The following is a 20,681-nucleotide window of genomic DNA, read 5'->3' on the forward strand; positions in this document are numbered from 1 at the left end:
TTCTTTGATTGTGACTTAACCAAATGCGACTACTTTGCCAATTGTCAATGACAATGATAACATAGTAGGTGCCACTAGAAGAGCAGAAAATGTTCTCTTCAAGATTACCGGAGTCTGCTCCAAATTTGTAAAGGGATGGTTTTCCTCTATCTTAATTTTCTGTGTTGTTTTGTAACCGTTTGTTATTTTTTCTTAATGGACACATTTTTGTCCTGTTTTTATTGTACATGATTTGTAGGTATAGTAAAATAGAAGGTAATCTATATTTTCTTACAAGGGTGTTTGCAAAAAAACCACTTCAATAGTTATTTACTGGTTCTGGAAGGACAAAAACAAAAAGAAAAGCTAATCATATTATAACTTTCATAGCGATATCTTGGGGAAAAAAAGATCTTTTGTAAAAATACTTTTACAGAATTTAGTGATCATTTTCTAAACAGTATATCTTCAATTCAACCTAATAAAAGACTTAATCGATAGCAAAACAGGTTTGTATACAAATGTATATTCATTGTACTTGGATGCAATGATTTATTTTGGAATCCCCTTACTGTGGCTGAAAGGAATCATGTTTTATTTTTGATGCCTTTTGTCTGCATGTAGTGTTTATATTAATTTATGTTTGGTATTGTTATATGTGAACAGTATCAAAATATTTTTGTCGTATTTGTAATACAATTTGTTATAAGTTTTATCGTTAGAATAGACTGTTTAAATAGCAAATTACAGATGTTTGATGTGAAGGGTATTGGATATATACTTGTTTGAAAAGTTTAAAAAAACAAATATTTGATCATTGAGAAGCTTGATTTCTTTCAAAACTTATATTTTAAACAGTATGGGAATAAAAAATTCAGAGTTAAGTATGACATACATTATCACTGAACTAGTTACATATTTGTTTTGTGGCCAGCTGAAGGACTATTTCGGGTGCAGACGTTTCTTGCTGAATTGAAGACCCATTAGTGGACTTCAGCTGTTGTCTGCTCTATGGTCGGGATGTTGTCTCTTTGACAAATTACCCATTTTCATTCTCAATTTTATTCATCTGATTTTAGAGATGCCACTATTGATTGAGTTTTTATTCCTGGAGAGTATCACCAGCCCAGTAAGTAGCACTTCTGTGCTGATATGAATTATCATTGATATGGTCATAATCATGTATTAACTGTTTACAAAACTTTTGATTTTTTGAAATACTAAGGCTTTTCTACCTCAGGAATAGATAACCTTAGCTGTATTTGGCAAAATTTCTACGAATTTTTAGTTCTTAATGCTCATCAACACATTTTTAATTGAGTGTTATTGATAAGTCATCTGCAGACGAAACACATGCCTGACATAAATACAAAATTTCCATTCTGGTATCTATGATGAGTTTATTCATTAACTCCCTTAGGTGTTCTGTACCCCCTTTTAACTACCATGTTCTTCTAAAAATGCTGTACCTAGTAAGGAATATGACATTTGTTTTCACAGATCCTGTTGGCTAATATAGTCAAGCTTTTGTTTTTAAAAGTTTTCATTAGCTTGCCTTTTAAATTAATTTTCAAGTTCAGTATTAAAAAATAAAAAATTCTGCAAATCAACCCGAAATCATTTTATGATTTTAATGATGCCATACTAGTTTTGACTAACTCTTTATTGTATTGAAATACTTTGTTAATTGTTAAACTTATGCATGCACACATTCTTTGTTCGTTGATCAAATTATAGAAATAAAGAATCAAAATAAAGAAATATAACTCAACAAATCATTTATTATCTAACAAATCCTCCATAATATGTTTCAGTATCCTTGGATTGGCTTTGTTATTAGAGTCTATCACAGCTTTGTTCACAAGGGTATGCAGGTATTTCAACTTTCCTTTTCTATATTTTGAAATCTGAAATTATATCAAAAACGTTTTTGATAAAATGATTGTATTACATGCAGAAATTGGTATCCATCAAATATCCTGGTGCATGTAGGGACAAATTACAGATAAATCTAAAAATATGCTAGTCGTTAACATATCATTAAAATTGCCATGAATAGTTAAGTATCTGCTTTGAGTGCAACTGAAATTTAAAAAAAGAAACAACTTTTGTGGTTATAAGTCTGTCCAAGTTCACAAAAAGGGAATATGACATTTGTTTTCACGGATCCTGTTGGCTAATATAGTCAAGCATTTGTTCTTGCAAGAAAATTGGTACCGTTAACTTTATTACTACCACTGGGTCGATGCCTCTGCTGGTGGACTAATAGTCCCAGAGAGTATCACCAGCCCAAGAGCCAGTATTTCGGTACTGGCATGAAAATACGGATTTATTGTGTTATTAAAATTTACTGTTACAAAATATTAGCAATTATTATAAATTAAGGAATGTATCTCCCTCATGCAAAGCTCTGATTCCTTTCACGGATTTGGCTAAACTTTTTGGACCTTTTGGATTATAGCTCTTCATCTTTTATATAAGCTTTGGATTTCAAATATTTTGGCCACGAGCATCACTGAAGAGACATGTATTGTCGAAATGCGCATCTGGTGCATGAAAATTGGTACCGTTAACTTTATTACTACCACTGGGTCGATGCCTCTGCTGGTGGACTATTAGTCCCCGAGGGTATCACCAGCCCAGTAGCCAGTATTTCGTTACTGGCATGAAAATACGGATTTATTGTGTTATTAAAATTTACCGTTACAAAATATTAGCAATTATTATAAATTAAGGAATGTATCTCCCTCATGCAAAGCTCTGATTCCTTTCACGGATTTGGCTAAACTTTTTGGACCTTTTGGATTATAGCTCTTCATCTTTTATATAAGCTTTGGATTTCAAATATTTTGGCCACGAGCATCACTGAAGAGACATTTATTGTCGAAATGTGCATCTGGTGCAAGAAAATTGGTACCGTTAACTTTATTACTACCACTGGGTCGATGCCTCTGCTGGTGGACTATTAGTCCCCTAGGGTATCACCAGCCCAGTAGCCAGTATTTCGGTACTGGCATGAAAATACGGATTTATTGTGTTATTAAAATTTACCGTTACAAAATATTAGCAATTATTATAAATTAAGGAATGTATCTCCCTCATGCAAAGCTCTGATTCCTTTCACGGATTTGGCTAAACTTTTTGGACCTTTTGGATTATAGCTCTTCATCTTTTATATAAGCTTTGGATTTCAAATATTTTGGCCACGAGCATCACTGAAGAGACATGTATTGTCGAAATGTGCATCTGGTGCAAGAAAATTGGTACCGTTAACTTTATTACTACCACTGGGTCGATGCCTCTGCTGGTGGACTATTAGTCCCCTAGGGTATCACCAGCCCAGTAGCCAGTATTTCGGTACTGGCATGAAAATACGGATTTATTGTGTTATTAAAATTTACTGTTACAAAATATTAGCAATTATTATAAATCAAGGAATGTATCTCCCTCATGCAAAGCTCTGATTCCTTTCACGGATTTGGCTAAACTTTTTGGACCTTTTGGATTATAGCTCTTCATCTTTTATATAAGCTTTGGATTTCAAATATTTTGGCCACAAGCATCACTGAAGAGACATGTATTGTTGAAATGCGCATCTGGTGCAAGAAAATTGGTACCGTTAACTTTATTACTACCACTGGGTCGATGCCTCTGCTGGTGGACTATTAGTCCCCGAGGGTATCACCAGCCCAGTAGCCAGTATTTCGGTACTGGCATGAAAATACGGATTTATTGTGTTATTAAAATTTACTGTTACAAAATATTAGCAATTATTATAAATTAAGGAATGTATCTCCCTCATGCAAAGCTCTGATTCCTTTCACGGATTTGGCTCAACTTTTTGGACCTTTTGGATTATAGCTCTTCATCTTTTATATAAGCTTTGGATTTCAAATATTTTGGCCACGAGCATCACTGAAGAGACATGTATTGTCGAAATGTGCATCTGGTGCAAGAAAATTGGTACCGTTAACTTTATTACTACCACTGGGTCGATGCCTCTGCTGGTGAACTATTAGTCCCCGAGGGTATCACCAGCCCAGTAGGCAGTATTTCGGTACTGGCATGAAAATACGGATTTATTGTGTTATTAAAATTTACTGTTACAAAATATTAGCAATTATTATAAATTAAGGAATGTATCTCCCTCATGCAAAGCTCTGATTCCTTTCACAGATTTGGCTAAACTTTTTGGACCTTTTGGATTATAGCTCTTCATCTTTTATATAAGCTTTGGATTTCAAATATTTTGGCCACGAGCATCACTGAAGAGACATGTATTGTCGAAATGCGCATCTGGTGCAAGAAAATTGGTACCGTTAACTTTATTACTACCACTGGGTCGATGCCTCTGCTGGTGGACTATTAGTCCCCGAGGGTATCACCAGCCCAGTAGCCAGTATTTCGGTACTGGCATGAAAATACGGATTTATTGTGTTATTAAAATTTACTGTTACAAAATATTAGCAATTATCATAAATTAAGGAATGTATCTCCCTCATGCAAAGCTCTGATTCCTTTCACGGATTTGGCTAAACTTTTTGGACCTTTTGGATTATAGCTCTTCATCTTTTATATAAGCTTTGGATTTCAAATATTTTGGCCACGAGCATCACTGAAGAGACATGTATTGTCCAAATGCGCATCTGGTGCAAGAAAATTGGTACCGTTAACTTTATTACTACCACTGGGTCGATGCCTCTGCTGGTGGACTATTAGTCCCCGAGGGTATCACCAGCCCAGTAGCCAGTATTTCGGTACTGGCATGAAAATACGGATTTATTGTGTTATTAAAATTTACTGTTACAAAATATTAGCAATTATTATAAATTAAGGAATGTATCTCCCTCATGCAAAGCTCTGATTCCTTTCACGGATTTGGCTAAACTTTTTGGACCTTTTGGATTATAGCTCTTCATCTTTTATATAAGCTTTGGATTTCAAATATTTTGGCCACGAGCATCACTGAAGAGACATGTATTGTCGAAATGCGCATCTGGTGCAAGAAAATTGGTACCGTTAACTTTATTATATACATTTAAACTTTATTATAATATCTAGATTAGGGACAATCTTCTGAACTAAATTAACAGTATGGAAACCAATGTACATGGACTTATTTTACATCATTTAAAAATGTGTATAAATCACTAGCAGAAAAAACCAAAATAAACCCTTGTTGTGTCTCAAATAATTTAAGGTTATCTGACAGTAAAAATAATCGATTATTCATGAAATAGCAATTCTCATAATTGTCTGAACTTGTATTTAAGTAAACAAATATACATATGTGTACTGATCTTACCAACTTTGGATGGTCCTCAAGAACTTTTTCACAAATATTTGTTAAAACCTGTGTATCACTGATCTGCCTCCAGTCCTTCTGGTCAACAATATCTTGTGGTGCCATGTCTGAGTGTTCAAACATCTGATCTAAAACCTAGAATAGTTGGAATTATTAATTATGATACAATCTCTTATGAATTTGTCACAGATTTTATTGATGAAGTGCACAGAGAGATCCACCACCTTTGGTATGAAAACTGACAATCCTATACAATTAATATTGGAATTTAATGCACCAGCCACATGTGGTACATAAGAAATAAGAAATTCTATTCCTTTGACTTCATGCAATATTTTTCCATAAATAAGCTCCTATTAACTCTTTCAGAGCAATTTTGGACCATTATGAGTATATACAAAGTATCGTCAACTAAATTGCATGAAATTGACAAATTGAAAAGTGAACAGTTACAAAATTATATATAGCTCCTTTCTCCTTTCTACTTTATTCATTTTGAAAAATCAATAAACAGGTAGTCAATAAAGAATGAAATTAAAATCCTTCTTTTGCTGTTTATAAAAATTTGATCAAAGGCAATATAATCAATAAATAATGAAAACAAAAATTTAAATATTGAAAAATACTCAATTAATTACTGAACAAAAACGGATCGTTTACACATTCCTAAATTGATGTGTGTTTGGTTACTTGTTGTATATAATGGCTTCTTGATTTAATTATGTAAAACAGGCTATTATTTGAACTTGGAATTATTTTTAATTATGGAATTTGCTTGATTTCTTGTTATTGAAATTTTTAATAAATTCCATGCTTATTCTGTACTGGAATGTTCTGTGCTGCGCACAACACTTTCTATTACAAAGAAAATAGTATATTTTCAATAAATGTACTGTGCCACGCACAACACTATCTAACCAAAATACATTTTATAGAAAGTGTTATGAACCACTCAAAAAATCATAACACCAAATAAACAATGATAAACATGGAATTTATTAAAAATTTTAAACACAAGAAATTATGCAAATTCCATAATTAAAAATATTTCAAAGTTTAAATAATAGCCTGTTGTAAGGTAAACTAAAAATTGTGTTTCACCATAATTCCCCAATGCAGCAGTGCTGATTGTCCATTCTAATAATTTAATTTGCTGATTAATTTGTGCGAATTGCATCAGATTTTATTTTTTCAACCATCATTGACGGATATGCAACAGACTGGAAAGTGGTCCATTTTTTCCTATGCAAACATAGTGCATGGAAATATTTTTCCATAAATAAGCTCCTATTAACTCTTTCAGAGCAATTTTGGACCTTATGAGTATATACAAAGTATCGTTTATAGAGAAGAGAAAACAGTCTTTTATTGTATAATATTTACCTTACAAGATGTACTGTATGATATCTCCTCAGTTTGAACCAAGTCTATCAGTCTTCCAAAATCATCTGTTTTCACTGGACTACAAAATACATATGAACGTTAACATCAAACAAAATATCATGTCACATGTCTACCAAAACAACTCAACACAAAAAAACAAGTATAGAGGCCGTCAGCTGAAATTCGTAGTGGTTATGGGTAATTCAAGTGATGGATATCACTCATGGAAAGATTAGAAGAGTAGGTGAATAATTTCATATCAAGATATGGTGGGGAAAAAGAACATTAATAAAGCACTATTGCTGAAAATTGCATTAACAGCAGGTCTTTAGAGGGAAAGGTGCTTTTCCAGTATAAGGATAAAATGAGCTCAAATTAAATATCATTGGTCTCTTGTCTTAATTTGCAAAATTTTATTTAAACTGCAGTTTATATTTTATCCAAATAATGTTGCCTGTTCTGAACAGGTTTAAAAAAAAACCCAAAAAATTGTAAATCAAAAATTCTTCAAGTAAATGTTAACAAATATCCCCGAAAACATAAAAACTAGACCAACAGCTTAGAACTTTAAAGTGTCAACAAAAATGATCTAAAAATGTTGTTTTGGGGCATTTTGTAAGTTGAAACATAGGTTATATGACATTGAAGATTAAAAGTTGTAGAGTGCTTTTTAATCAATTGTTAAAGTATTTTTCAACACAGGCATTGAAAATGTACTTTTCCACGTGAACAAATTAAAAAACCTATTTCATTTAAATGTGGATCTTTCTTGATTGCAAAATTATATATTCACTTCTAATAAAAATTCAAATGACTAAAATAGACATAATGAGTGATGGGGAATAAACTAATAAACAATGGTTTGTTATAATTAAAAGCTTTGAAATTTCAAAACTGTTTCAAGCCAATTCCTGACAAAAAAAAATAAGTGAACTAATCTAAATTGTTGATTAATTGCAGATGTCCAATTATGGAAATTTATCAAGTAAATTATAAGCCTTACTTGAATACCTTTTATATATTCATATTCATATTTCATTTTTTTTTAAAGATCTTGTTAATCCTTTAATCATTTATCTTTCAGACACAATTTACAGAATCACTTTATGCAATGTAGATCAAAAGAGAAACGCAATAAATAAATATATCATCTTTATATATATTAAACATCTAATTTGTACATTTGTGTATTCAATTATTAAAGAGGTCAAATATTTGTATATTCACATGTGTATTGGAGGGTCTGTATAATAATGTAAGACTGAGGTTGATAAGTAGTGTGGTCAATTTGATTGACAGTTTAGGAGGTTGGTATTGTATTTAAAGGTCTAACTTGTCTGATTGACAGTTATCAATCATACTAGTATGGTATCAATACCCAGTTACCTAATCAAAATGTTAAAAAAAAGCTTGCACATCAACACACCTTAGTGACATACATTCTTGAATGAACTGCTTAACAAATATACCAATTTTTTTCAGTTTATGTGTGTATATTGTGCACATACATGATAACTATAGGGAACTATATTTCAGTGTGAATACATTTAGTGACAGTAGCTAACCTGTCGTGTTGTTAGGGAGGGCGGTGCCTAAGTAAAGATTTAGAACAAGTTCTAATCTTTCCAAAAATAATCTAAAATATCAACCACCTTCACTCGTGATATAGTTTTACACATTCTATTCATAAATCGCCAAAAGAAAAACCACTACTGACCTACTTTTTACATGATTGCACTGTGATAATCCTGACCTTCACATTATTCAAGACGATTTTGAATGATGGAATCCGCCATTGTTTTTAACGGAAGTGTTTCTGTTAAGTTCAATTTCATACAATTTGCATAAAGCACGGGAAACTTTATCACATCAATGAAAAGAACATTACATGAAACTGCATCAGTGACAAATGTTCCTCATAGAAACCAAGATGGCAGAATTACAATGGAAAACATTCTGGAAAATGTGAAGGTCAGGATTATTACAGTGTGATCACTTAAAAGGTAGGTCAGTAGTGTTGGGTTTTTTGACGATTTATGAATGGAATGTGAAAAACTATTTCTCAAATGAACGCAATTGATAGTTTATATTATTCTTACCAATAACCGCTACAAATTTCAGCTGACGGCGACTATAGTAATGAATAACTAAAAGAAGATAAATCTTATTAAATATCATGATAATTTGTCATTTGAGGAAGTTGAAATGTTTTGGAAATACAGTTGATTCCACTTAATTGCATACCGCTTAAAAGCATAATTCGGTTAGTCGCATAGTTTTCTCCTGCACAAAACCATTTCCCATTCATCTAATCTTAAATTGTCCGTTTATATGCATAGCTCTACAAGTGGCTTTTCAGTTTATTGCATAGAAAATTATTGCTGTCTAGATATGCTTAGTAAATACTGACGAGATTTTGGACCGGAAACGGCATTTTGGTTAGTATACTTTTCTTGAATGCATATTATTTCATATTTACTTTTGTGTTATTCAAATAAAGTTTTAAAACAGTTTCTTTTGTGTTTATATTATGGAATTTGATTTAAAAATAAACCTCGATGTCTACACAGGTAAAGTTTCCCATGTTCTATTTTAAGCCTCAAGGTCATAAAAATGTCAAACAGATATTTGTTGTAAAAACACTGACCATTCTATATCAAAGGGAGTTAATAATTGATTGGATTTTAAACAATTGTCCATAGATTACATTTGGGGTTAATTTCAAAAATAATAACTCCTGCTAACTAGCGATCATAATAGTTATCAAAGGTACCAGGATTATAATTTAATACGCCAGACGCGTCTTTCGTCTACATAAGACTCATCAGTGAACTCTAGTAATTGGGCTTGGGGTGAACTGTATTCATGTTAAATATTATAGGGCATTTATATATGGTTAAAGAATTTTATACATCAATCATTTATTTTTAATGTTTTATGAAAAGAGAATTTACTTTTAATTATTATATTTTCTCACTTTCAACACTTGTGTCCAGCAAATAACCTGTACAGGGCCCCATTACTGCTTTGCATATATATATACGAAACTAACAACGTTTTACTTCAATGTCCAACTGCATATCAAAGGCAATTCATTTCAAATCTATTATTAAAATAATTATCAACTGTGAAGTATTGTTTGAAAGTTTATTTTAATCAAAACATAACAACCTACATTGTACATATGGGTCATAGAAACAAATCTATTTTTAGAACAGTTTATTTTCCTATCCTAGGTAAAGGAAAGTTGGAATGCAAATAAACTAAAACTAAAACAAAATGTGTTGATAATCTTTATCTAAAGAAACAAAATAAAATAACACATATGACACTAGACATATAATTTTATTAGAATAAATCAACATTCAGTATGTTGTAGGTGGATTACAGACATTCATCTTTCTTCAGGGATTTCCTTCACTATTCTGTTCTATCGATGTTATTTGACTCTGTCATTTGGCATTTCGGATATAAGCATACTCGGCTTTATTGCATAATTTTGTCTGACAAATAGGCTATGCAAAATTTTGCAAATAACCGGAATCTACTGTACTGTGGATTCATTTAGTTTCGTTGGTATCAATTTTCATGGATTGCTGAAAACTAGCATATTCATGGATATTTGATTTCGTGGTTTACCAATCTCTGAACATAAAACCTATTGAAAATATGTTATTTGCTGAACATTTGAATTTGTGGTTCACCTACATGCAAATGACATGTATCCAAGAAACTAAGAAAATTGGTATTCACTGAATAATAATGAATCTACAGTATTACATTTTACAATCTTTATGAATAAAAGGAGAATATATCATCATGATCATGTAGGATATAAATTCATTCCCTCCATGCAAATTTATATATGCGTTATCATTTCAGATAAAAAATCTAAATAAATTAAGTATATATATTTACCAGTTGTGAATGGTTAATTTCCTGTCATTCAGAACACCAAGCAGTTGATTGATTATAAAATTAGACACTAGCTTTGCACTTGTTGCTGGAGATAATCTCATTACATCTTCAAAATAGTCCCCCAGACCAGAATTGTCCTTTAAAAAGAATTTAAAGATCATATGGTTTGTAAAGACATTTTCTTTTGGGTCACATATATTGTTGAATTTAAAAACAGTTAATTCTGGAATATAAATATGAGAAGAAAGTTAAAGAAGCATTAAAAGTTACTTTTTTTTTTAGAAGCATGCAATGGTAATGTGTAGAATTCATACATCATGACCTTTCTTTTCCATCTGACAGATAATCCTTTAACACTTTATCATATGGAATGATACAAATTGTAACAAAGGGCAAAGATAATTTCAGATCAAATATCATTCTTTTTTTCTGGTGAAATCATGTAAATTGTAATCAAAACATAGCTCTTAATATTCATATATTGCAACATACCTTCTTGTTCTGTCAATTATTGATAACCTGATTTTCATAAAAAAATAAAAAGTAAACAAATGAATAATGACATTAAAAAAACAGGAGTAGAAATTATCCATATTATATAACCAAAATTTTAACCTCCATTTAAAATAAACATACAACTAAAACTGTAAAATCCATAGAATATATACATACAACTAGAATAGCTACATCTCTACGTTTCAGACTATACTGTTGTTCAAGTCTCTTTCTTGTATCTTCTGGTAAGGGAGGTAACTGTTGTTGAATGTCATCAATGTTTATCACAGACATTTGACTGGATACAGTTTTAACAGACTCATTATCAAACAAATGGAGTGGTGGTAAGTTAGGCTCTGGCATAAATCTGTAATCTGTTTTTACTTCCTTATCTCTCATTGGTACTGTTTCACTATAAATAGAATTAGTTTTTATATTACAAGCCATCATATTCTTTTACTTTATATAAATAACACATTAAAGCTTTTGTGAGTAAATCTGTTTTAAGATACAAAAAAGGTTGGAATTGAAGATGTCTTTTAAAAAAATAGAATATGACAAAGAATTTTGTAATTTGTAGTTCAAAAGAAAAATATGACCAATTTTTTTGGGGGGAGAAATAAAAACAAAAAATCTGGACAGATGTAAAACAATGTATTCCCTTCTTTTGGGAAACAAAACTCCAATCAATAAACAGTATGATTACAGTTCAGTGGTGTAGCTTGCATGTATGCTCAGATGCTCAAGCATCCACTCATTTTGACCAAAAAAAAAAATTCTTAAAAAGTCTATGTTGTCAGCAAGGTAGGCTTAGACAAGAGGCTGTCACAACGACAGCAAACCGGATTTATTAATATTTATTTGTGTCCTGGCAATATTACAAGAACCATTACTGATGAATGGTGAAAGTGAAAATCGTCATTATCAAATTTGACCTCCGTTTCATAATCAGTATCAACATATTAGCTTTAGTAGAACAGTTCATGCGTAAATGCACGGACACAACTGAAAACTCCATTTTTCAATCTTTCAAGAACCATAACTCCTAAAAGGTAAAAGTCAAAATCATCATTATTGAACTTGACCTCTATTTTGTCATCAGTAACAACATATAAAAATTTCTAAAGCTTTGGTTGAATGGTTCATGAGAAAATGCACGGACACGACTGGAAACACCATTTTCCAATCTAACAAGAACCATAACTACTGAACAGTAAAAGTCAAAATCGTCATTATTGAACTTGACCTCCATTTTGACCTCCATTTTGTCATCAGTAACAACATATTAAAATTTGGGAAGCTTTAGTAGAACAGTTCATGCGTAAATGCACGGACACAACTGAAAACTCCATTTTTCAATCTTTCAAGAACCATAACTCCTCAACGGTAAAAGTCAAAATCATCATTATTGAACTTGACCTCCATTTTGTCATCAGTAACAACATATTAAAAATTGGGAAGCTTTGGTCAAACAGTTCATGCATAAATGCAGGGACACAACTGGAAACTCCTTTTTTCAATCTTTCAAGAACCATAACTCCTGAACGGTAAAAGTCAAAATCGCCATTATTGAACTTGACCTTCATTTAGTTGTCAGTGACAACATAATAAAATTTTAAAAGCTTTGGTTGAACGGTTCATGAGTTAATGCACGGACAACATTTGATTGCCACCCGCCCAACTGGCCGCCCACCGTACATCCCCAAATCAATAACCGACATTTTTGTCCCAAAAATCCAGTTAAAAATATCTCTTGTATTTTGCTGTTGCTATATTAAAAAGTGTCCTACTGAATAAACTTTGGAGAATCTCTAAAATATTTTTTTCTTTTTTTTTCATAAAAATATTCTTTCTTTCAGTGAACAACAGAGGTGTTTTTCTTTTTGTACCATAGACTTTATGTGAAATAAAACAAACTGAGGAAACATCAACTGCATATGAATTATCTTCACTTACTCTATTTCGGTATCAAACGATCTTGTCTCATTCTCTACTATCCCACCATTTTCTAACAATTCTATTTGCCTTTTTACTTCAAAACCTACAAAATGAAGTTAAATGTTATACTGTGAAATCCGAAATTATTGCGTGCATTCATCATTATGATTTTGTCATTTTGACTAAAATGCAATTTTAATTTTTGCAATATTAAGAAAAATCCTGTTGAATTCATATAAATTTTTCAAAATGTGGGTTTAAATTATTGTGATTATAACCTTGTTGCATTTTTTCCAATAATAAAAACATAGCAATAATTTCTGAATTTACAGTAAATGTATATGAATTGCAAATAAATATCAGGGATAAGTAATTACCGGTACTTGATAGAAAAAGGCTTAGGACAGCTAGGCATTTAAAAGATATCTGCCCTTTTACAAATACCTGTTTTAATATATATAGTGTGTGTACACTTCCCAATGTCAATCTTAGACTTTACTGTAATTGTAAAATGATACCAGTCTTTACAGTTTCATGTTCCATACCATTATCATTATAGCATTGTAATACTTAGGATTCACTATTATTTGTGGAATACCAATTTTCACTGTGTAAACCCTAATTTAAATATTTATCCATGCACAGTTTTTTTTAGTCTTTAACATGAAATATTCCTGAATACAATTTTCCTCAATCAACGAAAGCTGATACCAAATGATTTAAATAAATCTACATAAATGATTATTGTGAACTTACTGATAGCTTTTGATACACTTTTAATACTATTGAGATTTTTCACTTCTGTCCGTATACCAAGAGGTTCTCCAGGCTTGTGAACAGATATATTGGCATCAACTCTTAAAGAACCCTCTGAATAAAAAGAAAGAATATTCTGTAAAAATCTTAATTGCTATCAAGAGACACATTTTGTTTTTCTGTGTTATCCTTTAGTAATATTTTACTTTTAAATGTTCAGGCTTTTTCTGTTCACCATTTAGATGTAATTCAGGTTTTTTTTAAGTGTTCTTTTGTTAAATTTACAATGTTTGTCATGATTTATCATTTATATAAAATAACCAATGCACAAAGGCCTATTTTCAATTTTTGTTTGAAATATACATTAACACTTCTATTTTCCAATTCAAAGTTATTGTAACATTTTTATTTTTATTACCTTCCATTTTACAATCACATGTTTGAATTGTCTGTAATATTTTTTGTAGTTCTTTAACAAAGGCTGAAGCATCTGTTCCATCAGAGAAGTCTGGCTCTGTGACTATCTCCATCAGACCTGTCCCTACAAAGAAAGATTTACTTACTGATTTAATAGAATTGGCAGTTGAATGTACCCACATATATAGTGCAAGCTTTCATGGGAGAAAGGTGAAAATGCCACAAAAATATATAATATAGGGTTTTTGCATGAATATTGGGGAATCTTGCCCCAAGTAGAATTTTATATTGAAAGAGCTTGTGAGTGCAATATATGTTCTACGAGGGACAATATTCCTCAATATTCATGCAATAACCCTTTTATTGTATAGCAATATAATATTTGAAAGTAAAAATTGGTTTACACTAAGATTTTGTCGTAAATGACGTCATGAATTTTGAAGATTTATTGCAGTATTGCAATATTAGAATTTGTTGCATGCTAACTTTTGGTTACTTTCTGTGGGAAATATTATATTGCTATGCAATAATATGTAATATTTTTTTCTTACGGGATAGATATTATAAACAACAGATTAAGACATTTCAAAATTAGGTGAGAAACAAAAGTAGAATTTTTAACCTGTCAAGAAAAGTATCTTTTTATCTTCATAATTTTTTAGTAAAAATATGCATGCTCCAATTTTACAGATCTACTTAAAAATTTAAACACATTTTACTATAATATGAGGCTGTATTTCAAAACTAAATTCAGAAATTATTGCAATATTTTTATTATTGTGAAAAATGTCACAGGATTATAATCTAAACTCGCATTTTGATTTTTTTTACATGAATAAAACAGGATTTTTCTCAATATCGCAAAAATCAAAATCCCATTTAAGTCTTAAATGATCAAATTTGATTTAATAAATGAACACAATAATTTCTGAATTTACAGTATTATACCTACCACATCTGTTTAAATCAATTAAACTGATTCTGTCTTTTTCATCATGGAGACTTTTTCCACTGTCCTGCTCTAGCTGTATCTGTGTGATATTTGCTGTTTTTGTTTCAAAACTATTTTTATCACTGATGCAATAATCAACATGACCTTTAACAGCTAAGGGTTGCCTTTGTTGAGTTATCTGATAACCAGCCTGGAAATGAAATAACCACGTCCAAAATTAATTGGAAAATTTCATACAGAATCCTGACAGAGAGAATTGCTTTTTTTTTTAAATTAACTACATTTTGTTGCTGAAGTAAACATCATCAGTGTAAACACAAATTTTAAAATTAACTTTTTCATTTAATAATAATTCAAAATTATCAAACACTAAAGTTTCGTAGTTCCCTGAATAGATAATGACCCTTTCCTTTAATTTTTCTTGAATATAAGTGAACAAGCTTAAGGCCAAAACATGAATGCCAATATATTTAACTATCAAGTTTTGAAAAACTCTGCACTTAGGCCATAGTTATTATATTTTTAGTTTTACAAAATTTTTTGACAAAACCAATGGGTAGGAGGACGAAAAAAAAAAAAAAAAAAAAATGCTGCTGCTGATTTTTTTTTTATACCAACCGTCAATATAAAAAAAATAATTTTTATTTCACCAGGAGATTTTCTACTAGTGTAACACTTATTTTTTTTTTCTTGACAAGGTTTGAATTGAAAATCAATGTGCAACAATTAACTAAATCACCAAGAGCATAAATTTAGATTCGTTCATGCAGTTATGAACTAAAATTTATTTTTTTGGCATGAAAAACACAGGGTCGGAGGAGAAAAAAAATTAAAAATCAACATTTTTAATTTAATTTTTTTTCCTATTTGGCAAAAATTAGGGTAGGAGGGTCTGTAAAACTAAAAATAAAAAAACTACGGCCTTACTGGTAAATCTGCATAGAAATAATGTTTCCTATCAAACTTTGACACTTTGTTGACAGTACATCTCAAGGCTAGTGCTGTCAATACACCTGCTTCTACACAACCTTTGTTTAGTACCTATCAAATATAAAGAAAGATTTATGGTCATTTAATGTCATGGACATCAATTTTGATGAAAGATATATACAATAAGATTTCAATGGATAGATTCATAAATATTTCATTTTAAACAAGTGAAACTGTGAGCTATAGCTCCCTAATGATACCCCCTTCCTAAGTGGATAATGTTATTAGTGAAAAAATATAAAAGTGTTTGGGTAAACAGGAAGTTGCTGAGTGATGTATTTGAAAAAGCAACACACAGTTTACAATATAGCTGACTTCTACATGTATAAACCCTGAAACCAAATTTCAAGAAATTCTTGTAATTTAGTTATTGATAAAAATGAGAATTTCACATGTAAAAATATGTAAGTGTTCTGTAAACAGGAATTAAGTATATAAACCCTGAAACCAAATTTAAGAAATCCTTGTAATGTCTAGTTCCTGGGAAAGAAAGGACGTGAAATATTCATGGAATGGTTGATGGGAAATAAAAGTGTCATCCAGTGTGGTATTGTCATTCAATGAGACAGCAACCCAACAACATAATAATTTACTAAAATCTAAATAAAGGAATGATAGTTCACAAAAAATACATACTGGATTCCTGTTTTTTAAAACTTACTGGTAGGGTACCAGGAAAAGCAGCATCAAACAGTGACACCTGTGTATTGGTTGGACCACCAAACTTGTTTTCTGCTCCTGAGAATAGTTTACTTTCTGTATTTATCTGGGCATGGATTTCAAGTCCAACAACACTCTTCCATTGCTTAGACCTACAATATTGTAAATACATGTAGTGTTAAAATGTTTGGATGTGAAAAAGTATCTACTTATTTTTAAAGGCCTTACATACAATGTCCATCATGTACATGTACACCAGAAATATAAATGTCAGGTCTCTCTAAATGCCTCTATTTTTTTTTATCAAAATTGACAGACCACCATGTGCATATAAAGTAGCATGTCTTGATTATGTAAGATAGTAATGACTTAATGTAAATATTACTAAAATACAAATTATAAATAATATTTTTCATTCTCTTCAAATCTCTTGACCGAATACACAAAATCCCCAAATTACCCATAATTTCCATATATGTAAATCATGTTTTATTCCTGATATGATGGCATATTATTATAAATGTGGGGATGCATAGTCTACAGTACAAAAGCTAATTTGACTACTCGTCCCCATCAGGCGGGACACACAGCCACTTCCTGTTAATAATCATGATAATGTTTTAAAATAGAATATAATTAGTATTTCGTATATTTGTCAGTAATAAGTGAGAAATTTTGTTTTAGAAAATGATTTTTTTTTTAATGTTTTTTAACATGTTCCTGAGGGGGGATAGGAAGGGTCCTGATCCCGAAATCCTGGGCTTGAAAAACAAAATCCTGAAATCCTAAAAAAGAATTCCCTGGAACCAGAAAGGGTCCGTCCCGAAATCCTAAGCTTTAAAACATCCGATCCCAAAGTCCCAATAAAGGTCCTATCCCCGCTAGTTCATGATGTTTTAGGGATTATAATAGCATTTTTTCATCAGTAGTCACCTGCAGACCGCAGGGATGATTCCAGGTGTTTTCGGATGGGCCCCTTGACCATTAAATTGGGAATTTTCATATTAATTGGAATTTTTTATGCATAAAATCTAAGACGAAATAACATAATATTCCTGTAAAAACGGAAAATGTATATTAGGTTTCACCTTTGGACTGCTGTAATAAGTTGTAACATTTTGAATAATCCTGGACGGGCTACTGATTATGATAAACCGGTATATTTATAATAACCAGATCGCTTGATAGTCATTGGATTGAGACCAGGGAAGTTGTTACATGAAGATCATTCCACATGATGCACTATCTTCTCTTAGCTATGGTATTAACCTAGGCCTTTTACATATATAACAGCTAACATAAACCACTGAAAAAATCATCCATTTGGTAATTTTTTCAACAGCAGGTCATTTTTATAAAATTACCTTGATTCAAATGGATTTAAAATTGAACTGGTCAATTGTCGAATTCAGAAAAGCAATTACAAAATTTCAAGTACTTATTCAATTAGATAAGATTTTTTGGTGATTTTTGCTTTATGTTTAATATGTAGAAACAGGAAATTAAAGCATTGAACCATTGTGTTTAAATATTATTATATTTTGGATCATCTTCAGACTTCACAACTTTTGAAAAAGTTCCATGATGTTGACATCCACTTCATGAATGATCCATCATCCACATGTATATTCAAAAATGCTCAAACGTTTGTCTTTTGAGCAAATAGAGCCTGTCAAATTATGAATTAATTTCTTTCACAAAAAAAAGTTTTCATCATATTATATAACCGGCTCTGCTGGGGGATCTCCTTTAACGAGATCGGGGCCCATTAAGATTTATTCATCAATGTTATATATAAATTGGAATTTATTTTGCTCTCTGCCGAGGTCTGCTTCAATGAGACCCATTTTGACAAAAAGCATCTTTTTATCGACCTGCTGGGCGATCCGCTTTTACGCAATCAAATACTCCCATTACATTTCCATCAATTGAATCTGGCTGCTAAAATCGTTTAACCCACAGGTACTTGTTTCTATCCATTGGAAGACCCACTATCAACTTACATTAATGTATGTTGATAGTGGGTCTTCCAATGGATATAAACAAGTGCCTGTGGTTTACCCACATATTGACATAATTAAATTGTTGTTAATAAAACGCGATCGTTGACAGCATTCTCATCTGGATTTTAAAACGCTTTGATGACTAGTCCGAGATTACTCTGACATCCGATGACTGTTTTGCCAGACAAGCGTGGGCCCCAGCTTGTCTCGCAAAACAGCCGTTGGACGTCAGAGTAATCTTGGACTATTTGACAAAAAGCTATAAAAAGATATAGTTGACTGAAACATTTCCGAAAATATCGATTTTTTTTTTTTTTTTTCTGAATTGGGAATTTCAATTCACATTATTTTTTTGGGGGACGCTGGCCATTAAGCGGCCCTAAACTATATAGTAGAATCATCCCTGAAGACCCTAGTCCGAGATTACTCTGACGTCCGACGGCTGTTTTGCCAGACAAGCTGGGGCCGTGGGACATAAATGAAGAGCTAAATGAAAAATGAAGAGACCGATGCCCGATTTATAAAATTCCAACCCTCAGTCGGCTCCAGAAGCGTCAAAGTCGCGCATCTATTTTGGGTGGGCAAATATCCACGTTTTGATATGGGACAAGCTCTGACGTCCCACGGCCCCAGCTTGTCTGGCAAAACAGCCGTCGGACGTCAGAGATTATGGACTATGAACATGATGAAGACCCCAACTGAATAAATTCGATACTTTCAAATCAGTCACACTGTTAAGAATAATTTTAAGTTACCTTAATTTTGAATGTTGTATATGTGTTTTTCTGAAAACATATTACCCATCTTGAACTGTCTTTTTTTTTTAGGTGACAGACAGTGTAAACAGCATTTTTTGGCTCTAACAATCTTTAAAAAAAATTATCAAACAGTGTAATTAAAACATAAATATGCTTGAGATGTTTTTACTTTAAGTTACTGCTTGATCTCTTATGACTGAAGGTTAAATATCGCCTTTTACAAAGTTGACAAATATGTGAAGAAATTTTTTCCATGGAGGCTGCCATTGATCAGGGGAGATAACTAGTAACAAGAAGTTTTAGCTTTTCAAAAAGCTTGTTATACTGTGATGCTGGCTATCTATCTTCATATTTCCGCACTCAGTCACAACTTTTACTATTACGTGCCGTTGCATGCGTGGCTTATTTACAATTTAAAAGAAATAAATTTGCAGTAATATTATGTTACATTGCATTGGTGCTTAGAAAAAATAAATAAAGTAAAAATATAACAGTGATTTTTTTTTGGATTTTTTTTTCAACGGTGGATTGTTATCCTAAGTTTATTTCTTGTGAAAACTATGTACATGTTATGCAGTTTTGAGAATATTTGTGAAAGAGCAGATATGTATATCTGCTCTTTTATATATCTGCTCTTGGAAGCCGTCGACTGTTGTACAAAGGATTGCTGATGTAGGAAGTAGGTTCCATTGTACTATTGTATGTGGATAAAAAGAAAACTTCAGTTGTATGAATCTTTATTTGTTTGAATTTGTTTAAAGTGGTTGGTATGTTTATGTCTTGCTCTACTGTCTGATTTAACAAGAAGATCTTTAGGGTAAATTGCTATGTGTTGGTGTATGATCTTATAGAATACCACTAGTCTTGTTCGTATACGTCTCAGTTCTAATGTAGGCCACTGTAGGTGATCAAGCATGTTTGAGACAGAGCTGGTATTGTGATATTTATTACATGTGTAGCGAGCAGCTCTTCGTTGGAACATCTCAATTTGGTTGATTTGACTTTTGGTGTGAGGGTCCCAGACGCAAGAGCTGTACTCAAGCTTAGGTCTAACTAATGACATGTATGCATGCCCTTTCTTTGATTTTTTGGGATGAAACTTTAAGGTTACGTTTTATGAAATTAAG

General features: G+C 31.6%; 1 protein-coding gene across 1 annotated transcript; it reads right to left on the minus strand.

The window, feature by feature from the left end:
• Nucleotides 1–1,742: 1,742 nt before the first annotated feature.
• Nucleotides 1,743–19,833, minus strand: LOC134696048 (glutamyl-tRNA(Gln) amidotransferase subunit B, mitochondrial-like). Its single transcript, XM_063557601.1, has 12 exons — nt 19,724–19,833; nt 16,795–16,945; nt 16,071–16,184; nt 15,144–15,333; nt 14,193–14,315; nt 13,775–13,888; nt 13,037–13,121; nt 11,258–11,492; nt 10,586–10,722; nt 6,668–6,746; nt 5,285–5,419; nt 1,743–1,886 (listed from the first exon to the last, which is right to left on the minus strand). The coding sequence occupies exons 1-12, from the start codon at nt 19,819–19,821 to the stop codon at nt 1,755–1,757; spliced, it is 1,593 nt and encodes a 530-aa protein (XP_063413671.1). The 5' UTR covers nt 19,822–19,833; the 3' UTR covers nt 1,743–1,754.
• Nucleotides 19,834–20,681: the final 848 nt, after the last annotated feature.

Source organism: Mytilus trossulus, chromosome 14 (genome assembly GCF_036588685.1).
Source record: "Mytilus trossulus isolate FHL-02 chromosome 14, PNRI_Mtr1.1.1.hap1, whole genome shotgun sequence".
Lineage (NCBI taxonomy): Eukaryota > Metazoa > Mollusca > Bivalvia > Mytilida > Mytilidae > Mytilus > Mytilus trossulus.